The 24582-nt window shown below is 34.0% G+C and overlaps 1 protein-coding gene across 2 annotated transcripts in view; it reads right to left on the reverse strand.

Moving 5' to 3' along the window:
* Window positions 1-2304: 2304 nt before the first annotated feature.
* The window catches only part of LOC106060475 (uncharacterized), a 28890-nt gene continuing 6612 nt past the window's right edge, over window positions 2305-24582 (reverse strand). The window contains exons 6-18 of one of the 2 annotated variants that reach the window (XM_056015930.1): window positions 23042-24124; window positions 21960-22035; window positions 21187-21797; window positions 20863-20941; window positions 18931-19036; window positions 17992-18104; window positions 16752-16843; window positions 16025-16639; window positions 15719-15830; window positions 11521-11674; window positions 10941-11043; window positions 8921-9050; window positions 2305-7011 (exon numbers count right to left, since the gene is read on the reverse strand). In XM_056015930.1, the coding sequence (XP_055871905.1) occupies window positions 6893-7011; window positions 8921-9050; window positions 10941-11043; window positions 11521-11674; window positions 15719-15830; window positions 16025-16639; window positions 16752-16843; window positions 17992-18104; window positions 18931-19036; window positions 20863-20941; window positions 21187-21797; window positions 21960-22035; window positions 23042-24124 (3393 nt within the window). In that variant the 3' untranslated portion in view covers window positions 2305-6892. The remainder of the gene's footprint in view (window positions 7012-8920; window positions 9051-10940; window positions 11044-11520; window positions 11675-15718; window positions 15831-16024; window positions 16640-16751; window positions 16844-17991; window positions 18105-18930; window positions 19037-20862; window positions 20942-21186; window positions 21798-21959; window positions 22036-23041; window positions 24125-24582) is intronic. The other variant, XM_056015931.1, reaches the window with a different exon arrangement.

Consider the following 24582-nt stretch of genomic DNA (forward strand, 5'->3'; position numbering starts at 1 on the left):
TTCGGAAGACGTTTATTGTTCATTGTAGACTCCCCGCCCTTGCTAGCAAGAGGGTCTGGGGGAGTTCGCAGCGCTCCCCCAGCGCGGGGCGAAGCCCCGCCGCCGGGCACTATTTCTGGTATGAAAGCCAACAAAATGCATATTCTGAGGTATCTAGAGTGCATTATCTTGCTATTAAAAAGTTTTATTTTAAAAACCTAATGTGCTATTCTTACTGACTTAGACCCTCACGCGCCGTTCGGCGCATTTTCCGGCAAGCTGTTTCCGCAACTCTTATTTTGCGTAATTCATTTTGTGTGAGAACATGTCCCGCAAAACCTCATGCGAAGCTCTGTCACAACCTTACTAAGGATTCGACTCCCAGTTCGGCATATGATTTCTTTGATTTAGACCCGATCTCTATGACTGACTCCTAAAATCTTTGTTGAGACACATTTAATGTTTTTCAATTTCGGCAGAAGACTATTCACACTTTATTAATGGAGCCCAAGCCACTGGTAGCAATTTGTAACCTTTCTTGACTACGCTCTTGGAATTAAATGCCTGTATTTCGCTTTAGATTTTATATCGAAAAGGAAAGTTTTTTCATCAAATCATCTGTTGAGGGGTTTTAAACTAAGAAATCTCTGGAGTTTTTTTTTTGTTTTGTTTTTAATTCAAAACCCCATTTAGCTACGATCATAGAATTTGGTGACTGTAGTTTGCTTTAAAATAATATTGAAGAGAGAGGTTTTCAACTCTAAACGCTCTGTAGGGGAATTTTAAACTCAAAACCATCTGGAGGGGTTTTAAATTTTAAAGAAAAAGCCATCTGGAGGAGGGGGTTTTACACTCAAAACCCCTTTGGCTACGCTCATAGATTTTATAGTGTGTAATTTGCTTTTTTTTTACATTGAAGAGGTACTTTTTAGCTTCAAACCCCAACTGGAGGGGGGGGGGTTTGAAACTCAAAACCCCTTTGGCTACGCTCATAGAATTTTGAGTGTGTAATTTGCTTTTTTTATTTTGAAGATGGGGTTTATCGTAAATTTTGGAGGGGGTTTTAAAATCAAAATCTTCCTGAACTGTGCTGTTGGAATTTGGGGATTGTTGTTTCCTTTTTTTTTTGTTTTGTTTTATAGAAGAGGGGGATTTAACTGCAAAAACCTCTGGTAGGGGGTTTAAAATTCAAAACCCCCTGTAGGGGGGTTTAAACTCAAAGCCCCCTGGTAGAGGAATTTGTATCTCAAAACCCCCTGATAGGGTTTTTTTAAATCTCAAAACCCCCTGGTAGGGGGATTTTAACTCAAAACTGCTTCGGCTGTGCTGTGGTAAGTGATGATTTAGTATTAAAATCTCACCTAAAATAAACAAAATGAAAGCAAAAATCAGTCACTTAATTCCGTCCCCCCCCCCCTACCGAGGGGGGGGGGGGGTTGAACCCCAAGAACCCACCCCTGGCTACGCCCATGTATTAGATATATGTTTAAGAAATTATAAAAGTCAGAATAGAGTTTTTCAGTTATGGCCAACGAGCTAGTAACTTTTTTTTTTCCCAACAATATACATCCATTATAAAAATTTCTAGAAAAATCTTTAGAGCCGGTTTTTAAAAAATCCTTTTACAGGTTACATCGTTTCTCCGTGAAGTTCTGACTGCCATAGAGCTCTTCAAAGCTCATAAAGACAATTAGATTAAAGGCTCTCTTGTTAATAACATGTCTATTGACATGAGCCTTAGTTGAGTATTGAGCTCCCTTAGTTCTAGTCAGGGTCACACTTAAAACTTGTATAACAACGTATAATCTTGTTTACCGCAACGGTAGCGCTAGTTTTGTGCTAACTAACTTATTCACCTTCCGCCGGGGAGATTGCCCCTTCTGTTTCATCAGAATAGAATCCTTACCTGTTTGTCGTACTCACCGCTACGCAGATTAAGTAACGCGTAATTTTTGGCGTATGCCAAGCCGCTAATTCCTCTTTCATTGTCATGGGACTGGTCAGTACGGCAGGGCAGTGACCAGGTTACCGGCGTGAGGCTAAGTTCTGATCGACAGCGCGAGCCATCTCCACGGTGTCTTCACGCCTGTGTTCAACATTCACCACGTTACCTGTACCGGGCGATCAACAAGGCTTTAAATTATGTATTGTGCTTATTATGAAGAACTCTGTTGGCCCATATGTTACATTCGAAAGGGTTTCGACAGTTTGATCTATTTTTATCCATTTTGGAATCGTGTTTTGTTCTGAAAGCAACTAGATCTAGGTTGTATTAATAATAATAATAATAATAATAATAATAATAATAATAATAATAATAATAATAATAATAATAACCTTTATTGCCCGTAACGAAATTTGAAATTTGTCTTACAATTTGTGCATTACACCAAACAAAACATTAAAACTATTTTTAAAAAAATGTACATTGACACCAGACTCACTCATAATGGACCTCAGTCACCAATCATAAACAAATAACATTTAGCCACGTGATTCTCTATCTCTTCTATACAAATTAGTAATACACAATGGCTATCACGTGGCAGTTTTTTTTGGCGTTGTTTTATCAATATTATCATGTAGCAAAATGTTGTTTGTTTAAGATTGGTGAATGAGGTCCATTTACATGCGAAAACTTTATATCGAATTGTTTCTATTTAATGATTTGATTGCCAGATTTGCAAAAGATTTTTTGGTGTCTGTTTGTCTTTGCCATCTCTTTTGTGATGGTAAAATCACAAAATTCTGACCCAAAGGGTGATATTTTTTATTTCTAGAATCTTTTTAGCTTTTTTTTATGGATGTTTGTCTCAAACAGCTGCACAAATAGGTTTTTTTTTTTTTTTACCAATTACTTAACCAGCAGCATTTAGGATCCTAAAATGATATGAAATTCTTAACTTTCTGTATTCTAACATTGCTCTGAAAGCGGCGCTCGGGTAAGGCTATTAGACAAAAGTGTAGTTTGAGTCGAGTGGGTTGCAGATTAAAGAGAAAAACAAACTGTATTACGCATGATGGTTGACCTTTGACCTGATAGTTGATCACGTGGTTAGCTGATTGTGGTCGTCTGCCCACCTATGAGCTTTCTAGGATGCATTTGCTCCCGTGAAGGCAAGAATCGACCGCATGGTGTTCCCACTAGTGCTCTTACAACAAAGAAATGCCCTTGTTCCTAAGTAAATAGACCACTCCATATGTCCATCAGGGAAAGATTGTACAGTAGTTGTTTTTTTTTTTGTTTTTTTTTTGAGATTTCATAAAGTCTCTAAGTCTATCTTTACGTAGAAATACAATACGTGACGTCAGCTAATGCATGCACGAGTTCAGGTTTTGTATTCAATGTATTCTCAATAGGACAAACAAAAAAATGAAAGTGAAAGGGAGACAATCTGAGTCTCATTCTTATGACAGATTTTTACAAAAAATGCAGATTCAAGTTGAACCAAATAAAAAATGTAATAAAAGAGTCTTTGAGAACAAAAGCCCATGTATAGCATTCTGTCATAGTTCTAAATACAGTGAATAAAATTAACATAAATAACAAACAATAGAAAAAAGAATGCTTTTTAAAACCAAATCTTGTCTAGGGGAAAATAACCGCTCACTATGTGGGTTAGCCCCCATTCTGCTTTATAAAACCAGATTAAATAGTGGTAAATGATTAACTAATTGGTTAATTTTTGGATTGATTCGTGTATGTTATCGACTATGAATAATTATGCAGAATTTCAACTTGATACAAGAATGGAAAGTGGGGGAAAAAACTACTCAAATGTAATCAGGGGACTAAATTCATATTGCATATATATATATATATAGGCCTATATATTTATATATAATGATAAGGCTAGTCTTCGAGTTCGAAGATTAGTGAGGAATGCAGTATTTCCCGTTGCTATGCAGCCCCAGCTGTGACCTACATATTTTGCCACACCCAGGACCAAGTATAAAAATAAATGTAACATATAATATACAACAGAATATATTATATTATTATAATCACATTTATGGCACTATAAAAAATAAATGTAACATATAATATAACAATAGAATATACTATATTATTATTTAAAAAGTATGGCTGTATAAAAATAAATGTAATATTCAATATACAATTAAATATATTATACCATTAAAGCCACAATTATACAATTTGATAGCAAATTATAATTTACCTTAAAAAAAAAAAACTAGTTTGTATATATTATAAGAAATGCAAACATGTCACCAAACTTTACAGTCACTAAAAATGTGGGTCTTGCTGTTCGACATATCACAAACAGAAGACAAACATTTCATTTCATTTAAACATGCTGCTAAAAAAAAATATAATATAATACATTGTGGAAGAACAAATAAAAAGTTTTTATAGTAAAATGTTTTTATAATAAAACAACAAAATTTTTAAAAATCAAAATATGAAATCAAAATATGGTCCCTAACAATGACAAAATGCAAAAGTTTTTTTGTCCCATGAGAAATAAATTGAATGCCTTCAAGATTCCCTTCTTAACAGTTTGTAGAACACAATGCGAGAAATGCAATCAATTAATCAATCATACATCAGTGGCAAGAGATCAATCATATAACAGAATGGTAACATTTAGCAAGTTTTTTCTCAAAAAACAATTTAATATTGACTAAAAATAAACAAATGCTGTTTTTTTTTTCAAAGCAAATTTGATTAATCATATTCCCAAAAAATGGAAAATAATTTTAAAAAATTATATAACACCAAAAAAAAAAAAGCAACTTAATTTAATGTCATAACTGGCACAATAACAATTTATAGAACGTACCTGGCACATTGGCATTTTTAAAAACCATACCTGGCACATCAGCTTTTAATAGAAAAAACATGACACAGCAGCTTTTAACAGATGATAGCTGGCAAATTAGCTTTTTATAAAGCATACCTGGCACACCAACACTTAATAGAACATGTTTAACAAAACCTTTTTCCTTTTAATATTTGTTTGTGTGTCCTCAGGAAACAGAAGAACCTCCGTTGCAAGGCACAAGTTTGTAAAGTAAAGTAAAGTCCCCCTTTCAGACCTTGTGGTCTATAGGGCAGATGATGTAAAGGTCATCTGTTTCTGTCGCCTACGGTTAACAAGGGTGTCATGTGGCTAGCACAACGACCAACCGCCTTTACTTTTCCTTAACTAATGTCAGGTACCCATTAGAGCTGGGTGGACTCAGAGGCACCCGAAGATCCTGAAATTAAAAATCCCAGTCATCACCAGGATTTGAACCCCGGTCCCCTGTGCGGAAGCCAAGCACTTTACCGCTCAGCCACCGCACCTCCTAGGCACAAGTTTGGCAGACTTGAAATTACAGAGTTTATTTAAACTGTCCATAACAAAAGCTTCAGCTATTTTACTGATGAATTTACTTTCTATCATGGATAAGGTAAATGGAAGGGACGGCAAAACGTAAGGAGGTCAGTGAAGATCTCAGGTGGCATAGTCCAGTGTTGAGCTCATGAGACCACGCACTAATAGATGCTGAAATGTAATTAATACTGCGATGACAAAATTATTATCTCTTCAACTCTATCAAAGACAAAATTTAGTTAATGACTAACAAGGGCAAAGAGTTCCATCATTTCAAATAACTAAGATTTTGATTTTCTTAACAAAAAATTTGGAATTTTCAAAATGGTACAAAGTAGCTTGAATAGAAAATACACCCCAGACAAGTCAAAGATCACAGTTTCGAGACTTAATTCAATTTTAGACTAATTAGTTAACTCTTTCTCTCCTAATCGACAATACCATCGTTAATTTTGAACTCATTAAATTAAATTAATGTTTAATTTTTTAAACTTGGCTTTGAATTATATAAAAAGAGCATGCATTTCCCTTTAATTCTATACCAAATGCAATATTTTCTGATAACAAACAACAAAGCTATTGAAGCCCAATCAGGGGTAGTGAAATAGGAATAAGCAAATGAAGAATTCCTTCAAAACGTGGAAAAATAATTGCGGAGAGAGAGAGTTAATGAGAACTGAACGAATGAAGTGCTAATGGGTACATAAGATCTGTTCAGCATAGTGTGCAGGCATTACTGAAACTGATGTAAATTATAGGCTGCAAACAAGTGTAAATCATTTTAAAGGTTTGTAAAGGAAATGCTAATATAAACATAAAGTTATAATCTCAAAAAACATTAGGATATATTCATATAAAAACTATGAAACAGTAACAATTAAAAGAATGGTAAACAGTATGCCACAGGATTAACATGCCCACATTATATTTTATAGTGGTCTAATAGAGGGCATAAGAAATGAAGGGCAACACTCTTAAGATACACTGATGTATATAACATGAATCTCTTCAAAATTGACATCTTCAACAGTTGACAGAAAAAAAGCAATCAATAGGCCAAGACAAAGATGGAGGACAAATATATAGGAGAAGTCCTGGCAGAGTATGAACACATCAGAAGTAATAAAAAAAAAGGCTGAAGAGGTTGCAGCATCTAGTGATTAGAAATGCCTAACCTGTGAATGTATATCAAGGATTAGCTTCTTTAGTCACATAAGAAGTTGCAAAGGAAAAAGATTGTCTTCATATGTAAAATGCCACAGAATTAAAAACTATATAAATATACATTTAATATCTAATGTAGAAATGCATTTCTGAACACACAGTAAAGTGGATTGCTGTAGCTTACAAAAAAACAACAACATTTGATTACTTTTAAAACAAAAAACAGTAATCCATTTTTTAACTATTGCAAAATAAATTGCTATAAAACATAAAGACAAAATGAATGTTATGAACGGTAGCACAGATTCAACAATTTTAAAGTCCAAATACTCTAATACAATTTTTTTTAAAAATTGATAGCAAATAAAATGACCTAAAAGACCAGCTTAGAGAGTGGTTCCTGATGTTTAAAGCTCAGTATTTTTTTCTTGCATGTCTTCCGATTTAGACTTGAACAATTTGTCAAATGGTTTCCTTCTCCGATGATGAGATGGGGATTCATTCTGTTCACTAGGTCTGTTCTCTGCTAGAAAGAAATGAAGAAAAACATCTTTAGGACAAGCTTTTCTTTTCAAATGTTTGACAGGTTTTGGATGTTCCATTAGAGTTGAAGAGAAAGAAAACATCTTTAGCACAAGCTTTTGGAGTTGAAGATAATCGACTTCCTATCCAAGCCTCAAGACTTACTTATTTTGACACCTTCAACCAAATCACAGAATGAAGATGCATTCATGCATTGTTGTGACACAAGGGTCAATGTCACATGGTGCAGTTAGCTCAGGTTATCACCCCCTACCCACCCGGGAAAAAAAAAAACTCCCAATAAAAACTATCCTTAGTTCTTTTTCATGAACAATAATATACGAGCTAGTTAACTACATTCCTTGATTATCATACAACTGTAAAATTGGATGCTACAGAAAGATCCTAGGTATCACATACAAAGACTGCATCACAAATAAAGAGATTAGAGACATAGTACAGCTATTGCACCCCACAACGATATCCAACGATGCTCTACTGGATAAAGACATTTATGACAGGATAACAAAGCAATGGGCAAAAAAGGATAAAAAGCTGAAAGTCTTCCACCTCTCTGTTGCCTAAGGAGGATCTTCAAAATAAGGTGGCAAGTTAAAATAACCAATGAGGAAGTGCTATGGTGTTATCAGCAGCAGACGCCTTGGCTGGCTTGGCCACGTTCGTAGAATGCCAGTACGTCAACTTCCACAAGAAATTCTGTATGGTGATCTAACAGAAGGCAGGCGAGACGCTGGTCGTCCACTTTTAAGGTATAAGGATGTATGCAAACCCAACATGAAGCTCTTCAAAATCGACAGCTGGGAAAAAAGTGGCACTGGAGAGAGAGCATAAAGGAAGGGTCATGAATTGCAGATGCCATACACTACAGAAGCAGAAAGAAGGGCAACAGTGCCGGATGATTACATATGCCTAACCTGTGACCGCAGCTGTGTATCAAGAATTGTCCTCTTTAGTCACACAAGAAGTTGCAAAGGGAAAAAATGGTCTCTTCAGACGTAAAATGTCACACACATGGACCCCACAATGACCTGCTAACTAGTATTAAAAATGAAAACTAAGACTCTATGGCCACATTAGAAGGTCCTCAAAGCTTGCAAAGAACTTCTTTCAGGGAACTGTATCAGAAAAAGAAATGGTAGAAAAAGCGATGGGAAGACAACATAAAAGAATGGACCAGCCTGCCATTGAGAGAGATTCTATTCAAGGCAAAAGAGAGAGGAATGGAGAAAGACAGTCAGCAGATCTTGTGTGGTGCCCTAAAGGTCCTACTAAGGGATAGGTGAAAGGTGACGAAGGTGAAAATTAATGTTGATTACATTTTAAAATCTAGTTATTATGACATTTTATCAATAGTTATTACATATATTAAAATGTAAGAGTGTAAAATTAGAAACTGACTTAACATCAACTTTAATAGTCAAACCGAGACCAATCTTTATTAAGCTTAAAGACTTTTAGACTTTACTGAAACGGTTTTACATTATACTAGTATTTCCCAAACGTTTACTAGTGACTGTCTCAGAGACCTGAAAATTTACATTCTCCACCTCCTTAACCCTTAAGCCGCGTGTGGTAGTTTAGCCTCCATTGTTTAGGCACTCATTGTAAAACAGCTCAGCACTTTAAGGGTTAATTAGCTAAGGGGTCAAGCACTGCAACATCTCATTAAGCATGCACAATAAGCAGACACAAAAATAACACATCAAAAACTTGCTAAGTCTTGTCATGAAAAGAATGAAAAATTTTTTAAACAACCAGAACAAATATGTTCATTAGGGGTTCATGTAATAAATGAACAAAAATAAATTACTGATAAAAGTTTTTCCAAACACTGAATGACAGATTGTGTGTTATTTGATAAAACTTGCATTTTTATAATGACACGCACTTACCAGTTTCAGGAAAATCTATTGTCCAAAAGTTTTCTGGTGATCTAGGCCGAGGATGCTTGTCTCGATGACGTGAACTTTTATTTATCTTTTGTTGACTGACCTCGTCAGGCAATTCAAAACTTTGATAATACTAACAAAAAAATAATAATTTTAGACTGTAAATAATGGGAAATTCAATAAATTGTTATTTAGATACAAAAATTTATAGTTCATTAAATGAATACTTTGTATTGAAATTAAAGTCGTAGTCGTAAGAAAAGAAGTCAATGAACTATGTATGGTTATTTGATTAGTTAGCCAATTATGTGCTAGACATGGTGAGTATTATCCAAAGCTCTTTGATGTGATTTTTTTGCACTGTCAAATTTAAAACTTATGCATCTACCTCAGTAGTGTTACCAGTTGAAAGGAATCCTGGTAGTATCTGTCCTGGTAATATCTGTCCTGGTAGTATCTGTCCTGGTAGTATCTGTCCTGGTAGTATCTGTCCTGGTAATATCTATCCTGGTAGTATCTTGTCTACTTTTCATTTAAAGGGCATGATTTTTTCCTCCTAATTTTAGTTTTCGAATGTAGCCATGGATAGAAAGTCATTGCAGTACTATGAACTCCTTCAGATGGTTAGACTAATTGGTACCAACAATTATTCTTTTCATAATTTATCAACTACTTTTTCCTCCTTGTTTCCCTGGCTTACTGGGTCATTAAAAGTATTTATATTTATCTCCTAGATGGAAAGAAAAAAAAATGCACCCAGAAGATTTTCTTCAAGGCCCATTCAAGGGATTTAAATAAAGGAAACATGGATAGCACATCTGCTATGGAGTTAACTTCTCTTATACATGGAGTTAACTTCTCTTATACATGGAGTTAACTTCTCTTATACATGGAGTTAACTTCTCTTGTACATGGAGTTAACTTCTCTTATACATGGAGCTAACTTCTCTTATACATGGAGTTAACTTCTCTTATACATGGAGTTAACTTCTCTTATACATGGAGTTAACTTCTCTTATACATGGAGTTAACTTCTCTTATACATGGAGTTAACTTCTCTTATACATGGAGTTAACTTCTCTTATACGAATTACTTTAATAGTCAAACCGAGACCAATCATTATAGAAGGCCTCACCATTGACTTGCAACCTGTGGGCAGTTTAGACCAAGTGTCACATCATTGTTTGTTAGCTATTGTGACATGAACTAGTTGGGAATCATGGAGAACACCTATTTATTCTATTTCACGGGGGAAAAAAGTGAAACTTAGTTGGGAATTATGGGTTAGCCTCAGTCTGGGGTAGACCACATGGTCAGAGATGAGTTGAGCTGTAGTCCTTGAAAAGAAAGGCTGTATATTGTATGTTCACATAAGAAGAAAACTTGAAGCATTTGTAATAGTTCAGTATGTTCATGACTTGGATTAATGTTTTGTGAAATATCATTCACTGTGCCTTTAAGACTAGATTGTATATTTACTCTTTATCAATAAATGTGTTCTGTTTGCTAATCAAGAACTTAATTAGTGAATTTTAATATTTGTTGTGCTGCACTAGTTTAAGTAGTTATAGTAGACATAGGCGATCACAAATCAAGTGAAGAGAAAAACATTTGCCACACAGCTGTTATTTTAATGAGCACCAGAAGAGGTGTTAAATAAGATAAGATAAGATAAGATAGGATAATTTTTATTGATCCAATCAAATGGAAATTTAATAAAGTCCCATCGTGACACCAAGCTAGTAGCCACATCAAAGGTCTGATGTTACTACCTTCTATAATGATTGGTTTCGGTCTAACACACTCCATTGGCCCAAACCATTTTGGTTTATAAGCCCTTACAGTGGCTAGAAAAATCAGTGACTGTGCCACTTAAGCAGGTCCAGTGCTGGACTAATATTGTAAGATTTTATGAAATAAAAGAGATTTAGGAGATTTATACATATTAGAAATATTCTTTAGTTCAGAAACATATATATTGCCTGAATCAAATCAATCTACAGCCAACATTGACCTACTCACCGAAGAACATTCAGTACAAGTTGATCCTTTTAGTTTTTTTCTGGCCTCTTTACCTCTGACAAGTTGGACATGAGGGACTTCTTGAACAGTTTTCTTAGGAACTCTTTAATAAACAACAACCAAAAAATAATCAAACTTTTTCGGAAGTCAATTTTCTAATACTAGGGTTAAATATAACATAGGATGAAGGGTCGCTTAGAAAGATTAAAGCCTTCTCATCATGGTCAAAGTATGAAAAATTTAAAAGAAACTTTAATTAATTAACTGAAAAAGCGTGGTTTGATATTCGAACAGATAAAATAAGACTTGAATCGTATGCCAGATAAATGTATCGGAACACTGAAATTTAATCAATTTTTAATATTACTATTAAACCTTTACAATAAAAATAAGGCTGCATTCATATATTAACTCATATACATCATAAAATTATTTTTTTTAATAAGAATTCTCAATGCATTACTAAAAAAAAGGGGGAGGATGCTTCCTTAACTATTATTCATATGAGTTTACAATGCTCAGAAGTAACTGTTTTGATCACAGCTTTAAGGGGTTTTCAATATTACTAATGAGAATGCACCTGTCAAAGCTGTCCATAGATAGATCATCGAGGTGATGTTCACCTGTACATTCTTCATTCACTACATCTACATCAACAACAGTAGCTCTACCCATCTCGTCTTGTGTCAGATCTATGACATCCACGCAACTCATGTCTGCTACTTCACAGTCACCTGAATAAAATATATTCATATTCATTCATATCATTAACAAACAATCTTGATGATATTTAACTCATTCTCTCCTAATTGACGATACCATGGTTGATTTGACAACATCAAACTATTAGTTTGCGTTATATAACAGAGCGTCCATTCCCGTTTAATTATATACCAAATAAAATATTTTTTGATTAAAAAGTTATGGAAGTTTAATCATAAGAGGAAAGTGAACTCTAAATGAGCAAATTAATAATTCTGTAGGAACATGGAAAATAATTATAAAGAGAAAGAGTTAATGAAATTGGAAAATAAATAGAAAAACAAAAACAAAACACAATCCAATCTTAATTGAGTGGCTTCCAATTATAAATTGCCTCAAAAGAGGTCTAAAAATATGTTTATAAATGACAATTTTGTAATTCCAATCTAGGATTCTCAAATGAAAAAAAAGGGGACTAACTTTTAACAAGAGGCCAAATAATGTCTAGATGAAGTGGTTCTCTATCAATCGAAAGTATAGAATATGAATTTTTATCTTATCTTATCTTATATAATGTTAAGACCTCTGCGCGGTGTTGATTCTTGACAATCTGTCTAGTGTAGATCTGACTGTAGGTAACGCTGAACTCAACACTTCAGTAACACCGGCGAAAGGCCGAAACAATCAAATAGGTAGTCGACGCTGATATGTTGTTCTACAAATATGTTTAATACTCAAAAGGGGAAGCGTCCGATGTCAATAATGTCGTACTCAAGTCTACTACTCTACAATAAGCGTCCTCCTTCTAGCGTCGTTTAGAGCGTTCTTATTTTTTAAAAGATCTGTCACGTCACTTGTCGCTAATTAAAACTTTACCCTATTCCCGAAACAAATAACTAATTCCTAACTACTTCCTAATCATGTCATAACAATAATACAGACGTTACTTCAAAAAAGAAGATGATTACGTCCTACGCGTCATGCATTTAGTCATGCATATTAACCAATGACTTAAATTCTGCCAAGTCACTGGTTTTCCTGGCTAGCTCAGGCAACCCATTCCATGCTCTAATAGCACTAGGGAAGAAGGAGTATTTGTACAAATTTGTCCTAGCATATGGGACGAGGAATGTGCCTTTATCTTTGTGTCTTTCAGAGTATTTTATTAAATTTTGTTTTTGTATTTGAAGATTATGGTTCAGTGTTTTATGTATGAATGCTACTTTACTTTTGAGCCTTCTGTCCTGAAGGCTTTCTAAATTTAGTGATTTTACTAAAGTTGTTACTCTAGTCAAATGTGAATATTCGTTTGTTATGAATCTCACTGCTCTATTTTGTGTCTGTTCCAGTTTCTTAATGTTTTCTTGAGTTGAGGGGTCCCAAACGGAGGATGCATATTCTATTATTGGCCTAACCAAGGTTAAGTAACATTTTAGTTTTATGTTCTTATTTGATTTATAGAAATTTCTTTTAATAAATCCTAATGCTTTGTTTGATTTTTTTGTAGTTTCATCAATATGTGGATTCCATGATAGTTTTTCATTTATTATAACACCTAGGTATTTTGCGTTTTTAGTCTGTGATACTGGTTTGCCATGAATAAGATAAGTGGAATTAATTTGTTTTAGTTTTTTTGTTACTCTTAACAACTGACATTTTTCTGGGTGGAAAGACATGCTCCAATTTGATTCCCATTTCTGTAATTCATCTAATTCTCTTTGTAAAATATCTGTGTCTTGTGTTGTTTTTATTGTTCTATATATTATGCAATCGTCTGCAAATAATCTGACTTTTGTTCCTGAACTAATGCAATTTGGTAAATCATTTATGTAAATTAAAAATAGTAGTGGACCCAAGACTGTACCTTGAGGTACACCTGAGTTTACTGTTATCGGTGTTGATTTAGAGCCATTTATTATTACAGTTTGTTCTCTCCCTATCAGAAAGTCTTTAATCCACTGATGCAGTGGACCATTAATGCCGAAATATTTTAATTTTTTAAGCAAACTATGGTGGTGAACTTTGTCAAAAGCCTTAGAAAAATCTAGTAAGATAGCATCTATTTGTTCACTATTATCTAAACCTTTTGAAAAATCATCAATTAGTCCTATTAGTTGTGTTTCACATGATCTATATTTCCTAAAGCCATGTTGGTATGGTGTGAGGACATTATGTTTGTCTAAGCGGTTTATGATGTTGCTACATATTATGTGTTCTAGGATTTTACATGTGATGCTGGTAAGTGATACTGGTCTGTAGTTCCCTGTGTCAGATTTTTCTCCTTTTTTAAATAGGGGGGTGACATTAGCTTCTTTCCAGTCCTTTGGTACTCTGCCCTGGTTAAGTGAAGCCTGAAAGAGTATTTTGAACACTGGGGCTAGCTCATTACTTAGTTCTTTGAGTAATCTAGCTGGAATACCATCAGGTCCAGAAGCTTTATTTGGTTTGGTGTTGGCTAATAGTTTTTGAATTCCATTTTCTTGTACTACTATATCTTCTATGTTGTCTACTTGGTTCAAATTCAGTAATATGTCTTTGTCTCCTGGGGCTGAGAATGCTGATGCAAAGTATTTGTTTAGAATGTTTGCTTTAGTTTCATTATAATTATGTATTATGTTATGTTCATCTTTTAATGGCGCTACGCCTGTTGTTTCCATTTTCTTAGACTTAATGTATGACCATAGGTTTTTGTTGTTATCTTTAGATATTACATTGTTTATGTATTCACTCTGCAGCTGTCTGCTTACTTTTTGGGTTAAGTGTTTAATTTTTATATACTTTTTGTAAACTCTTTCTGCATTAGTTTCTTTAAATTTTCTACAGAGGTTTTCCTTCTGTTTACAAAGCTTCTTTAGTCTATTATATGAACAATAACTTGCTTAAATAGGTTTGCTAGAAATCTATAAAATATACATTTATAATAAACCATTACTGGATTTTTTAAATTCTTAATTTTCCTCATAAACAACAAGCTTGAACTGACACTGCAGAACTAAATTTCTTCTGTACACAAAAACTGATTTAGTTTCTTATCTGTGCACAAATGGATTATGTGTCAAGACTTGTAAATGCTGTCAAGTGTGTCAATTATATTGGGAAGAACCCCAGCATCGGGACTAAATGCCTAGGGGATTCTGTGACCTGACACCAAAAACATTTCACAAGCAATATTTTCTTGTATGTCATCAACAACTGTATCTTACAAAGTTGGCAGAGGGCAAACAATTCAAGAATCTTAAAATTCTGCATATTTTGTGGTTTAAAAACAAGTTTATTATGACATGTTTATAAAACATTATTATTTCTGCTTGGTGGAGGTTATATTTCCTAAAAGGGATAAGATATACAATAAGAGGTATTTGAATGAGCTCCTTAAGTTCAGCATATTTCTCAGCATTGCAATAAAAATGAGATTCTTCTTCTTTAGGCTAATGGAACATTTTAGTTCAACACAAGTTCCATCAGCACACTCCCATGATAGCTGAGTCAAAGACTCCAGGACCTGATAAAAATACTGTGTTCTTTGTCAAAAAATAAGTAATGTCAAATAATGGTAAGGAAAATTATCACTTAATAATTAAAGAAACCTATATGTGCCTCATTAAACTTGATTCAAACCAATATAATAATTTGATCAATTATTTGTGTACAATCCACAGCTTCACTTTGTTACTTGCTACACTGGCAGGTTAACTACATTAGATAAGTCAAAATTAAGTAAAGTTCTATTCAAACTTTGATGTAAAGTAAAGTAAAGTTCCCCTTTCAGGACCTTGTGGTCTATAGGGCAGAAGATGTAAAGGTCAACTGTTTCAGTGGCCTACGGTTAACAAGGGTGTCATGTGGCCAGCAAAACTAATGTGGGTGGACTCAGAGGGGCCTGAAGATACCAAGATTAAAATCCCAGTCTTCACCAGGATTCAAACCCTGGTCCCCGGATCGGACGCCAAGCACTTTAACACTCAGCCACCGCGCCTCCTAAAACTTTGAAGTGGGTATAAAATTATTTGTTTTCCCTTATCTGTGATCTATTATTAAGGGTGTTGTGTGACAAGCTTTACAGCCTTATGTCTTACCAGCTTGTTCTTGATTCTCCTGGCACAGTTTGCCAACTACAAAATCTTGCATGGAATGAGTTTGTTTGTTTTCTAAATTCAAAGTACGACTTGAATCTAAATGGATGCAAGGCTGAAAATAAGAAGTTTAAATTAGAAATGTTTTAAAATTAAACACGGTATTCAGTTCAGATGATATTTGTGTGTATGTTTATGTACGTATGTGTATGTATGCTCAACTTTATCAAATATTTATTGCCATTGTAATGTACTGACATCCGCTATAGGAAGAAAAATTATATAAGAATGAAAACTGTGAGTACTTACTGTCGGCGCCTCATGTTTTTCTTCTGAGCTCTGGTCAGCCATCTCTATTTTGTGTTCTGAAGTCAGCGGCACAGATTCTTTCCATACTTTGGCATCAGCTAAAGACAAGTGAGTTATTTTTTCTTCGGCATCTCTTAACTCTAATTGAAGTTTCTTGAAGCTGTTTAACTGAGGATTATTTTGAGTGGAAGATGCATTTTGAAACAAACTTTGTGGTCTCTCTAGCGCAGACAAACCAGCCGGGTCTAAATAATCATTAATCTTTCCTCCAACTGAGTTTTTTTCTTGATTTATGGCTGTAAAATTTGGGGTTGTGGAGTTTGGTTCATACATTTGTGATTTATAAGAATTTCTACAGCCAGCAGAAGCCACTGAGTCTGGACCACTATAGCAGCCTGGACCTGTTTGTAAACAAACTTCCATCTCAGCAGCCACGGAAGGGACAAGTTTATTTTGAGTAGAAACTTGTAGAAATTCTCTGTGCATCCTTTCACTTTTGTTTTTTTCTGCTTCTGAAATTGGAAACGAAGATTTCTCTGATGTTTGTTTCTCCTCTATATCCACAGTATCTAATGACTCCAACGTAGGCTTTATTTTTTTCACTTCTGGTATTTCCTGGTCAAGTGATGAGAACAAATTTAAATTTAGAAGTAAATTTGAATTTCTCGCAAAAAAAAAAAAAAAAAAAAAAATGTGTTTGGCATTTAGAGTTTTGAAAAGGATCTACCTCCTGATAACAGTTGCAACGCTTCCTCTGACTTGAAGACTGCGGCAATGAAGAATGAAGCTCACCAGCGTTCTGGTTGCAAATTGTGTCCACTGTAAGAAGACAGATTTGACATAAGAAAACATATTCAGTTAATCAAAACCTTGAGAAAAAAAAACAGCTTTATTTCTTCAGATTTAGCAGAACACTTTTTTTTACCCCCAAAATATATAGAGCCTTTTATACACCCATACTGGTTCTATTGAAATGTATTGTAATCTTACAGTATCTTAAAGAACTTAAAAGCAATAAACAATACAAAGTACTAATGTGCACAGACAGTAATGAATTATTTTACAGTAGTTTCTACTCAAAGCCAAATGGTACATGGAAAGTAATGTTCACGTGGGTTTTTTTTTTGGTTTTTTTATCCAATTGTTAACAATGGAGTCCTATGGCCAGCACACAAAGTACCACAATATACACAACAAATGCTAGGAACCAGGCAGAGCTCAGAAGCCCTACTTTCATTTGGATTCTACTTTAAAATTCTTTGTTTGGCAGCCAAGAGCTTAACCACCTGGCCCCGTGACTAAAAAGTTAACATGTTTTTATAATTAAAAGTTGTTCATGAAAAAAAAAAACAAATTGATTAAGTCCTGACAGTAAACAATAATAATGAATAGTCTTTGAGTTTCAAAATTAAGTATTTCATGTGACTACCCTGATCCAGTTGTTACCTGCATATTTTGTCACTTTTAATGCAAACAAAGCCTTTGTCTGCCAGGAAGCTAATAAGATCTATTTTCACTGTCTGGGCTTGTCTTCTACAAGGGTCTTCTTTGGGTCTCAAATGGAAGTTCTCCAACTGCCGCTTTTACAGGGCATTAGCTGTTTTCCTCTATGCAATGTGACGGTCCCAAGCCCGGCTGAGAAAGGAGGAGGTTGGGTGTAGGGCTACCCTACCATGTAGAAAAACCACTAGCTACAGAAACACCAAACCAAACCTATGTGAAAAACTGCAATACATCCAGCCTGGGCTAAGTGTTTTTAAAGTGAAAACTATATTGTGCAGACCAAAACCCCCTTTAGACTAAATGTCTACCACAATAGTAATGAAATATCTAAACATTGGTAAAAACATTCTATCAAAAACACAAAGCAGAAAGTTTTTTCAAATCAAAATAAAACATACTAAAGGAAAAACCAAAAAGCAACAACAGATTAGAAGACTCATACTTTCTAAGAACAGAAATATTACCTAGTGGTTGTAAATGTGATTCTTTTCCTTTTAGCATTGCAATGAAGCATTCTTTGAGAACATCAATTTGTTTCTGCAAATGAATGCAGCTAGAACAACAACATTCCTTCAAACTGAAAAAACAACAACAACAACAACTAAACTCTTAAAATAAACATTTTATAATAAAATTCTTGAGCATATTTGATTTATATAACTAAAATTTTTAAAAAATATTACATTAAGTGTTGATAAACTCACTGCATGTTAACTTTTCCTGAGGTGCAAAACAACATAGAGTAACCAATTAGATTATAACTATAGGTTACGATCTAAGTTCTAATATAAGAACTTGGAATAAAAAAAAAAAGAAATTTTTTTCATGTTTTTGTATTTAGAGTTAAATAAGTTTTTAAAAAAAAAAGTGTTGTCTGATATCAATGTCAGGTAAATCTTATAATGAAAAAAAGAAAAAAATATTTAAGAGAATGAAAATTAAGAATTGGCACTAAGAGAATAGAGTTAGCTCCTCTACTTGACATTAAGAGAATTGAGTTGATTCCAATGTACTATAGAAGAAAGTTGTATGATGCCTGTTCTGTTAAAGAAAGTTGTATCATATCTGTTCCATAGAAGAAAGTTGTATGAAGCCTGTTCTGTACAAGAAAGTTGTATGATGTATGTACATTAGAAGACAGTTGTATGATGCCTGTTCTGTAGAAGAAAGTTGTATGATGCCTGTTCTGTAGAAGACACTTAATTGTATGATGCCTGTTCTGTACAAGAAAATTGTATGATGCCTGATCTGTACAAGAAAGTTGTATGATGTATGTACTGTAGAAGAAAGTTGTATGATGCCTGTACTGTAGAAGAAAGTTGTATGATGTGTGTACTGTAGAAGAAAGTTGTATGATGTGTGTACTGTAAAAGAAAAATGTACAATATATGATGTTTTCCTACTTTTTGTTTTCTTGATTTGAAAGGTGATATAACATCTGTTGTGAAGATCTTTCTGCAAATGTCAAGGAGTAATCTTTCTGTATTGTTCTGCTTTTCCCACTTGAATCTTAAATGCAAAGAAAATGTATTTTAAGGTCCAGATAGAAGGTAGAAATTTGAATTTTGCAACTCCATCGAAGCAATTTATTATTTCTTAAGAATGTGAAATTAAAGAAAACCTTCTGATGTAACTTTCCCACAAATATTCAAAGATCAAATTTGTTTTCGTGACAAATATAGTATGATAATATTTTGCCTTTAAGTTTTATTCCTGTGTATAACCTTTCTAAGGTGCAGTATGGCTGCCTGGTCATGTGGTATGCACTTGGAATTGTCCTACACAAGGTCTGGGCCAGGCCCAACCCTTCAATTGTGACAATGAAGACTTACAGACGAAAAAGACAGATGAATGATTTACGATGATTCAAATTGTTTCTGATAAATTGTTTTAAATTCTCTAAGCTAAACTACTTTACATTTTCCAAACGTGAAAATGTAAATCCATAAGGCGCAAGCTTTTTGGTGTCTCCAGTTGTGTAAAAAAAATATGGAAGTATTGATGAGCAAAAGTATTTTAATACACCTTCTGATATTTGTGTGTTTACTTGACAGCACTGTCAAATCAGAGTTCTTTCCCTTGTAGCACAAGGTCATTTTATATTTAGTAAGTAACTGTGATTTTTTAATATGGCATACTTGACATTGTTAATTTTGTCTTGTGATATCGAAATCTCTCCAAAAATTCCTCCTTTCATATTAAGGTTCCAAGTAATGCCCCCGTTTCTTTATATCATTTTTTTTATCAACTTTTTATATTTTATTGCTTAAAGAATTTAATAGAATATTAAGATATTTAAAAGTTGGTTTTGGATAAACTTCTCATGAATTAATGTAAGAAATAGATTCACGGGTTTCTAATGAAATGATTCATAGTCTTCTTCCTTTTCTTTTAACCTTTCGTTGATGTGGCCCTCGACAAGAGTGTTGGAAATTAAAATGGCCGAAGAAGATTGAGCATCACTGCTTTAATGGATAGCTGACATTTCTTGGGGAAAAGTAAAGGCGGTTGGTCGTTGTGTTGGCCACACGGCACCCTAGTTACCCATGGGGCACAGAAACAGATGACCTTTACATCTTCTGCCCTATAGACTGCAAGGTCTGAAAGAGGAAATACTTACTATCTCATGTCATGATGTCGAATGTGAAAATGCAGGGGTCCCTTAAGAGGTAAAGACCCACAGGCCCTCTAATCCTTAGCTAGGCCACCGTACAGTATGTTTTGTTTTGGAGTTGGCTGAGCCTTCTTAGTTGAGTGGTGTAAGAAGTTACTGGTATATGGAATGTTTTTTAAAAAAGTTAGTTTTTTACATTTTTAACTTTCCACAAACAAGAGTCCAATAGAGAGCTAAACAAGATTTCAGGGTTCAAATAAAGAGTAAAAACTAAAATATAAGTAGCACTTTCAGACCTTGTGATGGTAGAAGATGTGGTAAAGCTTGTCTGTTTTTGCGGCAGGTAGTTAACAAGGATGTCATGTGGCCAGCACAATGACCAACTGCTTTTACATTCCCAACATAATTTCAGGTACTCATTGGAGTTAAACGGACTCAGGGACATCCTAAAAATCACAAACTTCAAAATCCCATCCTTCACCAAGAATTGAGCTCAAGAACCTTCAGTTCAGAAGCCAAGCACTTTACCACTCTGCTGCCACACCCCGTAATGATGAGAGCTACTTAAAATTGAGCCATATAGTTAAGTGCAACAGATAATGGATTCTCTGAAGCGTTGTAAGTCATAACTTAACCACAGAATTTGTTTGAAGTCAATCTACGGTGATGGATGGAAAATTCTACATTTTAAAAAGAGACTTAAAAATAAAAGGAGCTATACCTGATAAACAATTTGGTGACTCAAGAAAGCGTCGTTTAGCTTCTGATGGTACAGTAGTCAGCCATCGAGATGAACAAGACTAAAAATGTATGGAGAATTAAATTGAGCTGTATTGAACTCTATATATTTGTATTTATATAAATTTATATTTATATTGTTCAATGACACTTCAATATTGAAATATCAACATCTTTAACGCACTACAGCCAATTAAAAGAAAACAAAAAAATTCTCATTAAATATAAAATTCTCAATAAAATGTAAATCTTTCATTATTACAAAAATAGTGCAATGTACAAATGAAAATAAAAGACATGCTCTTACGATGGGACTGGATGGTGAAGTAGGTGATGTCTCTTCATCATCCTCTATAACAATAAAATCAATATCAGCATCTGTAGTCGCAGGAACATTTTCTTTATTGACGTCAGAAGAAATTACACGGTCCTCCAACATCGCAGAAGATTTTTTATGGACATCCAAAATGGAAGCATTTGACTCTTGAGAAGAAAGCGAATTGCTATCTACTGCTGAGACATGCCTATCAATGTTTTCAGGTGAATAGAAAAATGAATTTTGAGAGGTTTCAGAAGGTACTAGGTTGTTTACTAAATTCACATGAAAATGTAAATTATTGGTGGACTGGAAGGATGTTTCATTTTCAGAAGTTTCAGGAATTACAAAATTTTCTTTAGTGATCATTCCAGTGTCTGGAAGAGAACAAATTGTGTTGTGTGATGCTTTAGTTTTATCAGTTTCACAAGTTAAATTTTCTTCAAAGACTATTCCAGAATCAAGCAAAGAAGAACTTCTGTTGCTTATAGCTCTAGTTTCATCTGTTTTGCAAGTTGAATTTTCTTCAAAGACCATCCCTGAATCTGGCAGAGAACAACTTCTGTTGCATATCGCATTAGTTTCATTTCTTTCACATGAATCTGAAAATCACAATTAAATATTAATCCATACTTATTATACTATGTTTCACTAATTCTAAAAATACATTTCAAATATACTTGAAGAAAGCAACTTCAACATCAATAGCTTGAAATAAAAAAATAAGGTTGGATACTTTTAATATTTTCTAAGACACTGCATACCTGAGTAGTCATTTTTCTCAAGGAAGCTGAGGTCAGAGGTTGAAGGTGACAAGGCCAACCAATGAGGAGAATGTGGCTACAATTTAAAAAGAAAATTATTGAGAATTTTCATCTCGGAAGTTTTTATTCTTTTAGTCTCTCTTATCAAGGAATCATATTTAATAAAAATATATTCTCTACATACAGCCAAAACTTGTTCAATCAAACTAAGAATTAAACAAAACTTTTTTACTAAAAAGTTATAAATAACTGAGGATAGATTAATTCTACCATTTAAGATGTTTACATCAATGTATATAAATGCCAGATCTTCTCTTAGGAAGAAAAATCTGTAATTTAAAAAGGTAAGAAAAAAATGTTTATTATCAAATATTTTGTTATCTATTTACCATGTCTGATATGATTTTATGTTAAGTCCAGCTAAAATACTGGAAATAAACGAGTTTGATATAAATGAAAGAAAAGTGGTAACCAATGTAACAAGGTTTGACTATATACATAAATATATGTTTTAAAAGCCATTAAAACTCTGGAAAATATATATATTTCTAATTGGAGAATATTAATTTTCTAATATTAAAATAAGTGATATTCAGAGCTGTGAATTTCGTTTTTGTTAGTTCTTTTTTTTTAATGCAAACCAAATACTTAGGTTCTTATAATTTTTAAGCTTTTTTTTAAAACACCCAACAGTATTGAAGTATGTTTGTGGTAGTAAAAAAAAAAGAAGTAAATTTCCCCCTTTCAGGACATGTGATCTATAGGGAATATTATGTAAAGGTCATTTGTTTCTCTGGCACATGATTAAAAAGGATGTCATGTGGCCAGCACAACAACCACCTGCCTTTACTTTCCCCAACTAATATTAGTTTCCCATAAGAAAGAGGTAGACCCAGAGGCGTCCCAAAGATCCCAAAATAAAAAATCCCAGTCTTCAACAGAATTCGAACCCGGGACCGCTCGTTACGAAGCCAAGCGCTTTACCACTCAGCCATCACGGCACCTTTAAGACAGTAACAATATAATTTTATTTGATATTCAGATAAAGGCATAAAAGAATAAATGTAAAAATATATTCTTACGGCAGAACTTAATGATGAGTGGCTGCTTTCATCATCCTCTATAACTATAACATCGCTGACATTGTTCAGAGCATTGCTTCTTGGACTTTTTGGGATGTTGTCCTTCTGCCCCGAGAAGCTTCTTGGTGTATCTTCTTCACTACCTTTGCTGTGTTTAGCCTCAGAAGAAACAGAGCTGTCGTCTTTCACTAGCATATAATTTGTATCAAAATTCATCAAGAAATCATCTAATTTTTCTGTATTTTTTGAAGGAAGCCCTTTATTTTCTTCTAGCCTAACACAATTTAAATCTTCGCTTTTACTAGAAACAGAGGGACCAGGGTTTGGGAAGGACAATAAATTATCTATTTTTGCTATGATGTTTGTTATATCAGTGCTTTTGTCTGCTAAATTTTCAAAACTTTTAGTATGTAACAACTTCAAACAGCCTTTATCCCCATCTGAGTAAGTAGGGCTAGTTGTATTTTCAGATGTTTCACAGGTAAGCAAAGTTTCTGCTGATACTTGCAGATAATCAGAAGGAACCCATTCATCTGTTGCAGATATTGTTAAATTATTCATGTCAATGTTTACTGAATTTACAGCTGGTGTAGATGCACATTCTAAATGAGGTGTAGATGATATAGAATGAAATGAGAAATTTGAACATTTATTGTCATTAGCTATTCTGTCATTCTCTGACAGTTGTTGTCTTATTAAAAACTCAGGGCTAGTACTAGTACATCTGGTTAGGTCTGTTCTAAATTTCAACTGTTGTTGTTCTAAACTGCTAACACTTATCCCGACAGAGATCAGTTTAGGTGAGCTGTCATCATCTATTGGAGAATCCGCAGCCAGTTCTTCCATCCCCAAGTCTTTTTTACTTCCGTTTATCAGCACGCCATTTTCAAACAGCTCAGCATTGGTGTAGTGATCCGTACTGCCAAGGCCACAGGAACTACTTTTCTCTGCATCACTTTCTCTATTATCCCCAGAATTCTCTTCACTAGAATAGTGTGAGCTGTAAAAAACGTTTGTTTCATCATTACTCTTACTTTGGTCTTCAAGTTCCTCCACAAGAGTGATAGTGTCCCCTGTTCCTCTCTGTTCATGAAAATTAAAAAAAAAAAAGTCACATACAAAAAATTAAGAACAGACTTAATTATTCCAATTATTACAGAAAGCGGAGTTGAAAAGGCTATAATGTCAACAAGGAATAGCAAGAGGATAATAGGTAAGACAATAAAAACAACTTAAAAGCTGTCAATAATGATATAGGCTTAGAGGGCAAAGATGAAATGTGTCAAACTGAATGGAATTATCCAGGGTTGACATGGGCCAGATTGAATAAAATTGCTCAAACAATTTATAATTTATAAGATAAGTGTCACATATTAAGGCATGTCATTGTTGCTAATAACAACGGAAGTTGTGTAGACTATTTTTTCCAGAAAACACTGATTCGAAATCTTGCTGTAAAGCTAAAAATAACTTGGAAAAGTCCAAAGGGGCTAAAAATAAACTTAGACTTCACATCAAGCAGAATCTTAATTTTTATGAAT

Source organism: Biomphalaria glabrata, chromosome 17 (genome assembly GCF_947242115.1).
Source record: "Biomphalaria glabrata chromosome 17, xgBioGlab47.1, whole genome shotgun sequence".
Classification (NCBI taxonomy): Eukaryota; Metazoa; Mollusca; class Gastropoda; family Planorbidae; genus Biomphalaria; species Biomphalaria glabrata.